The sequence below is a fragment of the Convolutriloba macropyga genome, chromosome 3 (genome assembly GCF_964194025.1).
Source record: "Convolutriloba macropyga chromosome 3, txConMacr16.3, whole genome shotgun sequence".
NCBI classification, from domain to species: Eukaryota; Metazoa; Xenacoelomorpha; order Acoela; family Convolutidae; genus Convolutriloba; species Convolutriloba macropyga.
This window is the reverse complement of record NC_134470.1, coordinates 10,610,985-10,623,009: the sequence shown is the minus strand read 5'-3', so window position 1 is coordinate 10,623,009 and position 12,025 is coordinate 10,610,985. Positions and strand designations below refer to the sequence as shown.

Here is a 12,025-nt window from a genome sequence, read left to right as displayed (position 1 = left end):
CGGCTACTTTAGCGCTTTTGTTTTTACTTCGTCAAACTTTTTTCGCTTTACACATTTTGCCGCTTTTTCGACATTTTGCGTGAAATCTTTTTTGACTTCTCTAGGCTAGTTTCACTCTTGTGTCATTCTGCTCAAAGTCCTTTTAAACAACAGCTGCTCAGCAAAGCAATTCGAAATGAAGAGAGTCAGTATAAAAAAAATCAAAGTCAGAAATAGAAACGGGATAAACCCATAAAGCCCATTTTTAGATGCCCGCTACTTGAACTTTGTTCTCAGAAGTTTTAGTTACTATCTATAATGCTTATTGGTATTGATACTAGACCCTGTAGCCTCTCTCTGAGAGACAGGGGTATGTTCAATTACGAAATAACATCAAAATAAATCGCACTTAAAAATGTTTTTATACAAAAATCAATTTTTGTTGATATTTTCTTTTCTTTCAATCCCAATAGAGTTATGGGAATCAACGGCGGTTTTTTTTCCTTCACTATTTGCTGCTGAACGTGTCAATTGGCAAGGAAAGAATTTGTTTACTAGTTTCTAGAACAAAAGTGTTAATTTAAATATAAAACCAGAATAAAATCGAGTGATTTGGAGGCCTTCAAATTTAACTTACCTAATGTAGGCTGAAAGGCGAATGAGAAAAAGAATCCTATGAAATAATTTTTAAGTATAATCAACAGCATGTGATCTCCCATGTGATAAAATAGGGCGCGAGTATCACTATTATTTGAGAGCAAATTCCCACTTTGCAATCCGGTACAGGTTCTGCCGAGTAATACAGTACAAATCAACATCTCTAATCTTGATATTAATCATTTAAACTCTGTTTCTTATTCATTCAAATCATTCTGCTTCAGATTACACAACATAAAAAAAATATTGCGTTGGCTAATATTGCATTGGACCTAACTTAGCTGTGGAAATAATTTAATTGAACTTAATTTTGTCCAAATAGATTAAGTGTTCTAATGTTCTCAGTATTGCAAATCAGGATGAGTTTTTCTGACTCACGATCAAAAACTGAAACTGATAATGGAAAATCTTTTCGCAGTTTAGTTTCGGATGGCTGAATGTACCTGTGAGTTTAGGGCGTTTTAGCCTGTTTTGGAAATAAACTTTCGTCATCGAGATTATAGATTATTTCCAAAACTATGATACAACACTTGTCAAAAACAACACTTGGTCGAAATGATAAAAAAGTACAGATTTCGTTGTTTTTTTGGCATTTAAGCAAAATTTTCCGAGATCAGCGACACTACAAATTTTTAGGCGAGGGTAGTCAGATTATACTTACCAAAGCTATAAGTTAGTACCAATTAGCAGTTTATACCTGCTGGTTAGCCTTCGTCTATAAGTGGTTTATAACATGGGTTCCCAACACAGGTCCTTTTTTACCCGATCATGGTTTTCTGATCCGACCAAGTCGTGGAAAACATATGAGTTTTTTCAGCCAGTTGTTGCCGTTTGGTACTGTTCAGGTAGAAAAATGTTATTTTATTAGAAACACACAACACCGAATATCATGAATGAGTTTCAGACTATAAAACAGTTAAATCTAAGAAATATTTTTTGGAAATTGAATATTAGCTGACAGTTTTATTGAGAGTCAAGGTGCGCCATTTCTCATTAACTCTACACGAAAATGCTAACATCATTTTTTGAACAAAAATTCTGTTTAAAAACTACAATTGGGATCAACATAAAAGCTAATATTAATAAAACTTTGTAGATTCCTAATTAACAGATAATAGTTAAGTTTTAAGAGCTTTTGAAAAAAAAACCACTTGTATGAAGTTGCGTATATTAGGCAAATATTTTTCTATTGTCATTTTTACCAACAATGTGCTCACGCATTCATTAACAGCAGCTGTTTTCCTGCATATTATAGAGTAATTGTCAAATATTCCTTAGAGGAAGTTGCAATTCAAACTGTACAAATATTTTCAGTATTTGATAGTTTTACATTTCTTGTGTGTGTTATCTGATATGTATGAGCTTGACTGTCGGATTTACTAAAACTTGGTTTGTTGCGAAAAATGAAACTGAGGGGACCGAAAAATTGTTTGCATTAGGGCCGCAATTTTTCATTGCAGCTATTAATTAATGCGTTTCATTGTTATTAAGAGCCGCCCTCATCTTCTCAGCCGGCTATTTTAGCGCTCCTATTTTTTTTTACTTCGTCGAACTTTTTTCGCTTTACACATTTTGCCGCTTTTTCGACATTTTGCGGGAAATCTTTTTGACTTCTCTCGGCTAGTTTCACTCTTGTGTCATTCTGCTCAAAGTCCTTTTAAACAGCAGCTGCTCAGCAAAGCAGTTCAAAATGAAGAGAGTCAGTATAAAAAAATCGAAGTCAGAAATAGAAAAGGGAAAAACCCATAAAGCCCATTTGTAGATGCCCGGTACTTGAACTTTGCTCCCAGAAGTTTTAGTTACTATCTATATTGCTTATTGGTATTGCTACTAGACCCTGTAGCCTCTCACTGAGAGACAGGAGTATGTTCAATTACGAAATGACATCAAAATAAATCGCACTTAAAAATGTTTTTATACAAAAATCAATTTTTGATGATATTTTCTTTTCATTCAATCCCAATTGAGTTATGGGAATCAACGGCGGCTATTTTCCGGCAATCTGCCGGGTATGGTTTTTCTTTTTATGCCTCTATACTATCACTCTTCAATATCTGCTGCTGAACGTGTCAATGGGCAAGGAAAGAATTAATTTAATAGTTGCTAGAACAAAAGTGTTAAATTAATTATAAAACCAGAATAAAATCGAGTGATTTCGAGGCCTTCAAATCTAACTTACCTAATGTAAGCTGAAAGGCGAATGAGAAAAGTTATCTTTTGAACGTTGAAATAATTTTTAAGTAAAATCAACAGTATGTGATTTCCCTTGTACTAAAATAGGGCGTGAGTATCACTAATATTTGAGAGCAAATTCCCACTTTGCAATCCGGTACAGGTTCTGCCGAGTAATACAGGACAAACTAATATCTATAATCTTGATATCAATCATTTAAAACCTATTTTTTGTCCATTCAAATCATTCTGCTTCAGATTACATAACATAAAAAATATTGCGTTGGCTAATATTGCATTGGACCTTACTTAGCTGAGGAAATCATTTAATTGAACTTAATTTTGTCAAAATAGATTATGTGTTCTAATTTTCTCAGCATTGTAAATTAGGATGAGTTTTCTAACTCACGATCAAAAACTAAAACTGATAATGGAAAATCTTTTCGGAGTTTAGTTTCGGAAGGCTGAATGTACCTGTGAGTTTAGGGTGTTTTAGTCTGTTTTGGAAATAATCTCTCGTCATCGAGATTATTCCCAAAACTATGATATAACACTTGTCAAAAACAACACTTGGTCGAAATGATAAAAAAAAGTACACACTTCGTTGTTTTTTTGGCATTTAAGCAAAATTTTCCGAGATCAGCGACAATGCGAATATCACCGTCCAAATTGCCGTTCCTTCGTCGTTAATTTCGTCACGTCAGTTTCTGCACAATCTAGCGATATTAGCAATGCGAAAAATTGCGACAAATCCCCCCGAATCAAAGAATGATTAAAGAACTAGTACCTTTGATCAAATTATTAGAGTCAATTACACTTGTCGCTAGATTACGCACACTATAAAATGCGAAATCTACCGACCTATATACCACAATTTGAGCGTGTCGGACTTTTTCGCGCTCGCTTTCTTTCCTGATCTTAATACATGCGTTCGGTAAACAGCGATATTGTCATGTAATGGAGATTTTGACTAGGCATAAAAAATGCAGCTAGGCGTATTGCAATATCAAGCGATGCAATATTTTGTATGAGTGGTAGTTTGTTGTATTTTTTTCCATCCAAACATGTGAGATTAACTTCACGAATAAAACCAAAAGTTATAAACATTTACATGTTATTCGATATAATTCAAATCAGTTAGTAACATTTGTAAAAATTTAAGAATAATTTTAATATTTGTTTGATCTCAGGAGCTGCACTGCATAGACGGTCCATCTGATATTGTGCAGATGTCGAACCATTCTGTCAAGTGCATGTTGGTGGCAGGAGATAAGTTATGGGCAGCCACAAACAACACTCTTTACGTCATACAACTATCAGACCTATCTGAAAAGGTAAGTCATGCATCCTTTAGGTTCAAATCAGCAATTTGAGGGATTCAAAAATCAAGTTCATATAAAATTGGAATGTATTAATCCCAATACCCATGTCATTAATAATGAAATAAGCTTTTGGAGGAGTTGTAGTTTTTCAAAAAAAAAATTAACACCTAATCCTAAACCACCTTAAACCATCCGTTGGTTATCTAAATTGGAGGAGTTCTGTTGGTAAAGGGCTATTTATGTTGGCAATTTTGTCTTTTGTCCAAGTTTGACGCTTTTTTGAGGAAAATTCTTCTGTTTCTCGTTTTAATTTGTTAGTAGTGGAAACAGTGATAATTTAGAATATCAGACATTTTGTCTGGGGGTTTCACCTAATATTTATTGGACGGTCCACGCAAAGTAAGCCGAAGTAAAAATAAGCCAAAAAGTATGCGAGAAACAGTTTATAATAGGGCTATCTCAAAAGTTTTTTGGCTTACTTGACCTCTTTTTCAAAAATTTGAATTTGAATTTTGAATTCCACCAGAGCAGCAACAAAAACTATAAAAAGTAATAGATATTACTGCCTGGCGGGCATCCCAAACAGACTTTTGTCAGGTCTCGTGGGTAGCCCGGATGTATACTGGATGAGACCTAACTCATGTGGAAAAAAAACATATCTATCCGTTTTTGATTTTCAAAAACGTAAAGTATTTTGCAAAAATATTTAACTTATGGTGGTTCCTTTTAGTTATATAATCTGGTATTAGCTTGTTTACAGCTAGGTAAATGTGAGCCAACATGAGCTGTCGTTTTAACGATTTTTTCCTCTTTCTTTATGAAATCGTTTGCTTTGTAAAATTCCCTCTGTTGTATTCGGATTTTCCCTTCTGGCAAAACGTTCTTTTCAAGCAGGTTCTGAAGAGATTTGTCTGCAAGCTACAAAAAGTTAATCAAAAAATTGTTTATTGCAAATTAAATTTTTTTCAAGTTTGTTTTTGTTTTACAACCGTAAACCATATGACCCAAAGTTATTACAGGCGTGACGTAACTTTCATAGAATAGTAGTAATTGGTTTTCTGAAAGTAGTATCTTGTTTTGTACAAAACTCCGCAAAACTTCCACATCCGTCTGATTAATTTTTTGACATTTGAGATTTGTAATTATCGGTCTATAATTATGCCTGTGTACGTAACTTCGTTTAATTTTTGTAGATGCTTTCCTAGATAATCTCTTTGCGAGTATTCCCTCTTTCTGAAATTCATAAAGCTACTTTTGTCAAATAATTGTCATTGTATGCTACTCAAACCATTTATTGGTTTGTGTTATTTCGTTTAAGAAATAACCCATAATCCTCTTTGAATCCGAGTAAAGTTCGGCTTGTTTGCCTATCGGCTAGATTTTGGTTTTTCTTACTTTTTGTCTTAAACATTTGGCCTGGAATGTTAAGCCACATCAGTGCAACAAGCAATCAAAATATCAACTTGTTCGTAATTCTCCAAGCGCTGAAACCATCTTAAATCGTTACATCAAACATTTGAAGTAATTTCACATTTGTAACATTTTGTAAAAGTTCATAAAATTGTTTCTGAAAACTATTCAATTTATCTTTCATCGTAATTTTTATGACTGTCCAAGACTAAAGAAGTAACTGGTATCGAAAAAACTAGTTTTTTCTTTTGATGCCGAGAAGTATCATGTATGTAAAAGTAGTGACTAGCTCTTCCTTTCTTGATTTGAGATTAAAAAACGATTAAAGGCATACGCTATTGATGCCTTGTGACTTTCCAATGTTTCTGTCAGCCTAGAAAATTGAAGACCTTTTTGTCATAATAGAAAAGAAGCTCTTTTTTCTTGTTTTTGTTTTTGTAAATACATTTCGATAATTCGTATTTTGCAAATAAAATTTATAAGTACAAGTTTAAAAAATTAAAAAATTTTAAGTAATTTTTTTTGGAAATGGAACTTCATTGCCGCAGTACCGAGGAATAGTCAAATATTTGTCAAGCACTAGTTTTAATAATTCTGTTTGAGTTGTTTTTGTTAGCCTGCCCATTTTACTAAAGAGGTCTTCTTGTCAACGTAACATTTTCTTTACAGATTGACCCGAGGTCCAGTAAGAAGCTACCAGAAGACATTAATGACCGTTGCCGGATCCATTTTGCCCCCCTCCAATGTTTTGATACCACCCATTTACACTGTATGTAATTTATGTAATTTATTTTGCGGTGTATTGTTATGCCTAAGGACGTAACTTCGTTTAAATTTTGTACATTCTTGCCTATATTATCTGTTTTCTAGTATTCTCACTTTTCAAAATTCTATAAGCTGCTTTTCTTAAATAATTGTGTGCTATTGAAATTTTCTTTTGTTTGCGTAATTTCGTTTATGAAATAATCAAATGTTTCTCTTTGTATCCGAGTAAAGTTCGGCTTGCTTGCCTATCGGCTGGATTTAGTTTTTTCTTACTCTTTTGTCTTAAATCTGTGGCCTGAAATGTTAAGGCACATCAATGCAACCAGCTATAAAATTTTCAGCATATTTGTAATTTTTAAGGCGCTGAAGTTGTCTTAAATTTTTACATCAAATATGTCAAGAAATTTCACGTTCGTAAAGCATTTCGTGAAAGTCCAAAAAATTGTTTCCGAAAATTGTTCAATTTATCTTCGGCCGTCATTTTTATGGCTGTCCAGGACTAAAGAAGTAATTGGTATCGAAGAAAGTAATTGTTTTGGTGTCGAGAAGTATCGTGTATGTCATAGTGGTGACTAGCTCTTCCATTCCTACTTTGAGATTAAAAGCATTTTTGGACTAACGCCAAAAATGATCAAAAGCATTCTCTTTTGATGCCTTGTGACTTTCGACTGTTTCTGTCTGCCTAGAAAATTGAAGACCTTTCTCTCATAAAAGAAAAGAAGCTCTTTTTTCTTGGTTTATTTTGTAAAATATTTTGATACTTCGCATTTTGCTAATGAAATTTAAAAGGACAATTTAAAAATATTAAAAATTTTAAATATTTTTTTCTGGAAAATTTGAACTGCATAGCCGCAGTACCGAGGAATAGTCAAATATTTGTCAAGCACTAGTTTTGATAATTCTGTTTGAATTGTTTTTGTTAGCCTATCCAGTTTACAAAAAGCTCTTCCTGTCAACGTAACATTTTCTGTACAGATTGACCCGAGGTCCAGTCAGAAGCTATCAGAAGGCATTAATAACCGTTGTCGGATCCATTTTGCCCCCCCCCCCTCCCAATCTCTTCAATACCACCCATTTACAAATTATGTATTGTTACTTAGCACGTTGCTATGTGAAAAATAGCACATGCGTCTGGGGTAGTTAAAGTTATATGCCCACTAAGCTGGGGGTGGGGGTGGGGGCAGAATAGATCCTAAATTTTGTAAGATGGTTCCACCTCTTATATTATTATACTATGCAATCCATATTCATTGCTAACACACAATACTTAAACCATTAACTTGTTGGCACACAGTAATTAAACGAAAACTTTTGTTTACGGGTGCAGAAAACGAGATCTACTCTGCCCCCCCCCCCCCGGGCTTAGTGGGCATATAACTTTCACACACCGCCTGCTATTTTTTTCATAGTAACGTGCTTTATTACTACAGATAATTTGTAAGGGTAGGGGCATGGAAAAACAATGGGGGGGGGGGGTAGGTCCGAAAACAGTTCCATGTATATCTGCACATTTTGCATTCTGTGTATGTAGCTTCAATTCTTATACTGACTGAGCTAGACTCCCATTGGCCCAGATTGACGTCCTCAAAAATTGACATGCATTTAAGCTTGCTCTTCGTATCTGTGGAGACGATTCTTGCATCCGGTCTCTGGCGGCGTCTAGTTTTGGAGTGTGGGTGGCACTGGGCAACAGCACCAAACTGAAACTGTTCCACTCTGTCCTGTTCCAACACGTGGCGGAAGTGGACTTGCAATCCACCCTTAGGGAAGCCACCACTACTTATGACCAGGTTCAATTTCATTCATTCCACTCTAAAACCTAAATGGACCAGTCCATTTTTTTCTCCTTTAATGATAACATAATGATAACAGCAGAATGCACACAATTTTTTTGGGCAAAATGTTCTTTTTCACATGAACAAAATCTGTTATGAACCCTAATCACTATTTTAGCTGTTTTAGTAATTACTTTATTGTTGGTAAGGTAATGAGCACAAAATAACTCATTAATGAAGAAATCGCCTCGTTTTAACGACAATTTTGCATAGTCATTTATTTAGTCACCTCTGTATCAAAATGACCCCAAAAATTCCACCAAAAATGATGTAAGAGTGGGGAGTAATTTGGCTACGTGGTTAAAGTTGTGTAATATTAAGAGGGATAATGAGTGGAATTTTTAAATTTAATTCCCCCCCCCCCCAAAAAAAAAAAGAAAATGCGAAAAACCTAAGGGTTTGGGGTTAAAAATTCGGCGCGCGCGTTTTCAGCTGACCAAAGGAAAAAATCTGTCATAAATTTTTTTGTATCACAACTGTTTATTGTATGCCATTTTACTCAAAAAAGAGGAAGTAGAAAAAATTCAGACTAAGCAAAGGTAGCTTCATCCGACGTTCCAAGCCAAAAATCAGGCATTCCTCAAATCTTTTCAAATTTTTGTGATTTTTTATGCCCCCCAGGCGCACGTGCTTTTTTTACATAATAACGCGCTATATAACAACATATAATTTGTAACTGGGGGGCGTAAAAAAACGCTGGGGGAGGGGGGCGAAACAGAATAGATCCTATAATTGAGTAGTACTGTTTCAGTTCCTTGACAACCCGAGTGTGGTGTGTGTGGCCTCCTTCTGTGACCAGATGGTGGTGGGGACCTCATGTGGCAACATCATATCATTCCCAGTTCCCCTCTTGTCCCCAAACACCACCGAGTTCAAAGCTCCCCCTGCAAAACCCACCATACTACCCATACAGCACAACAGACAAGTATGTGTTCCCCATTTTCGAGGTTAAATTTCTTAAACAACCGCTTGGAATTTGAATGATCATTCGTTTATGACATTAAATAATCGGGTCATTCCCATCATAGCCCCCCCCCCCCCCCCCCCCCCATGAAATTATACCACCCCATTATGGTATAATTACCATGATTGGGGGATGGGGGCTATAGGTTATCTGATCACTATACTGGGGGGACTATAATTGGAAAGACCCAAATCTATACTCTTATCTTTTCCGGTTGTGCCCCCCCCCCCCCCATATTAGTGGCTGCATATCTTTTGCAGCCCCCCAAACGTACGTTCCATGTTTTTACAGATTGATTTACTATGTAATGGCACGTGCTTTGTAACGGATGTTACATAACTTACTGGTAACTTACTGGGGGGGGGGGGGGGGACAAACGGAAAATATCCATCAACTGTGTAGTTAGTCCCATAAAGTTGCAACGCAGGCGAACGTTCGAAAATCTCCCGACGTTCTAATGAACAACGAAACGCCTGATATCTGCATGTTGTATATTTGAACTTTGACCTTTGAAGTAGTCGATAGCACTTTAATTTTAAGGGACTAAAAAAGCTCAACGGCTCAGTTATCTTTTAATGAATAAATAGTAGCACGGTTGTATTTTGAGTAATACAATGATATTTGAGTTGATATATTTTGACACTAGTGTAGAAAAATATTTATAGAAATATTTTGGATCTTTTCCGTTTGTGCCCCCTGTGCATTATGCACCCCCCCCCTCCCAGTTACAGAGCACGTGTCATTACACAGTAAGTTATTGTAAAAATATAGCACTAGCGTCTGGGGGTGCAGATAATATGCAACCTCTAAGCGCTTGGGAGGAGGGGGATAGGCACAATGGGAAAAGATCCAATATTTCTTTTGATCATGAGCAGTTTTTGAATTGAAGCAGTTTCCCTAAATTGATTTGTAACGTTGATTAACAATTGTTCCTATTACAGGTATCGTGTCTCGCCTCATTCCCTTCAAACATGACCCTACCGATATCACTGGATACTCTATCCCTAGACCCAAACTCAGACACCCCCCACCACCACCACCCCCAACATCCTGTGCTATCCAACTCATCCTCCTACACTAACCGGACAGGGAGCAAAACATGGGAACCCAAAGTGGGCTGTCATCTACTCTTTTCAGCCGGACAAGGGATGTCTTTCACCTCCATAGATGAACAAAATGTGAACAACAGTTCAAACATTAATTCACGTAAAACTTCAGGTGGCACTAGTACCAATTTTTCACAAGATGGCCAGAACTCATCGTTACAGAACTATGTCTTTTTGTTTAGCTAAAACGAATTGTTTTTTTAAAATTAATTTTGTCGATGTAAATTTATTTTAAATGTGTTTTACTATGTTGATGTTTATTTTCAAATTTAAAGTTGAAAAAGTTGATGTTATCATAATCACATGAAAAGATTCACAGTAATAAAGCTAAGGACTAATGGAATTACTTTGTTTTTAACTAACAAAATGTGTAATAAAACTTTATATTTAATAGGGGGTATCAGTAAAAGCAGTACTCAAAGCACGACCCGTCAACAAAAAGTCGCGAAAATCTGATTTTTATTATCAAAGAAATCTATCTCAGAAATCGCCGTTCGCGCCCTGATGCTTAATGTTCTGTTGTTGCCTGTGCTGCTTCAGTGTGATTACCCGTTCTGCTACCTTATGTGCCCCCTCAAAGTTTATTTCCAATTGACCACAAAATCAACAAAATTATGTAGTGTTCTTTTAAAAGAAGACTGCAACCAAAGCATTTTCAATCATATGAAATTGAACTCAATAATAGCGGACCGAGTATTTGTTTTTTCTGCTAGCAACTCATATTTGTTGTCATTTTAATTAAAGACAGAAATATGAGAAATTTCATTGGTGCCGTAAAAAGTGATCAAAATTTAGAAAAGGTCGAAAAGGTATCTGATTTCTTATTCAAATCTCAGTGTGGCTCAAAAAAATACAGAATGAGTGATTGTTTATTGGTGTTCAGTCATTTTGGCATGCGGGTAAAGTGCATGCTATAACAAAAATCTCTTAGTTTTCCGGTTTGATATTAAAAATATTTATTTTTTTTTATTTTCGAAAATTACTGTAACAATTAGCCAATACTAGACATATATCAAATAGTTTTCTCTCTGTCTATCAAAATTTACACAAGATTTAAAGCAAATCGAAAATTGGATGAGCAGTTGGGTTAACCCTGGCGAGGGACGGGTTTATAAGTCATAAATATTGGCTGAAAATTTGGCGCAATTTTCTCAAAAAACGCGTTGTTTTTGAATTTCTGTACTGTGGAGATTGAAAAAACGATGAGATCATTTTCCAAAGATAATCTCGTAAAATTCGCTAGTTGTCGTAAGTGATTGAGTTTTGACTAAATTTTTGTCTAAATTTGATTAAAAATTAGGCTAATTTGCCACAAATTCTTAGTAGAAGCTGGTGAATTTTTTCCAAAAAAACAAATTTCCTTGAAATTCTCTTTGCAGTGGAATTCCAGACGCAAAGAGCTTCAAATTGTTGCCGCATGTGTTTGCCTGGGATGCCCTTAGAAAAAGTCAAAATGTCAAGAAAAAAAAGTGGGTTAACATAAAGTTGTCCAATTTTTTTTTCAAAATTTTGTGGGAACAATTAACGGCCAACAAGACTGTCAAAATTAAACCCCAAGGTTTACCGCAAGGATGCAAGATTCGAGGGATAATGAAGGAAATTTTTAGGGTTTCACACCCAAAACATCGCTCGAAAAGATGTACGATTACGGCGGCAACATATGAAAGGGGGTGAAATGATACTTTCTGAAAAGTTTTTCGTGGAACGAGGGGAGAGGTAAAAGCACAGAGAGCAGAATTATCCTGAAATAGATTAATAGGGACGTGGGGTATCCGGGTCGACGTTTTTGCCCGAGTCTGCGGTTAACAATTGCGG

The 12,025-nt window shown here is 35.6% G+C and overlaps 1 protein-coding gene across 7 annotated transcripts in view; it reads left to right on the top strand.

The window, feature by feature from the left end:
* Window positions 1–10,405, top strand: part of LOC142335925 (uncharacterized) — a 147,860-nt gene extending 137,455 nt beyond the window's left edge. For all 7 annotated transcript variants that reach the window (XM_075384316.1, XM_075384319.1, XM_075384320.1 and 4 more), the window contains exons 19-22: window positions 3,999–4,142; window positions 7,913–8,095; window positions 8,892–9,065; window positions 10,046–10,405. In XM_075384316.1, coding sequence (XP_075240431.1) covers window positions 3,999–4,142; window positions 7,913–8,095; window positions 8,892–9,065; window positions 10,046–10,396 — 852 coding nt within the window. In that variant the 3' untranslated portion in view covers window positions 10,397–10,405. The remainder of the gene's footprint in view (window positions 1–3,998; window positions 4,143–7,912; window positions 8,096–8,891; window positions 9,066–10,045) is intronic.
* Window positions 10,406–12,025: the final 1,620 nt, after the last annotated feature.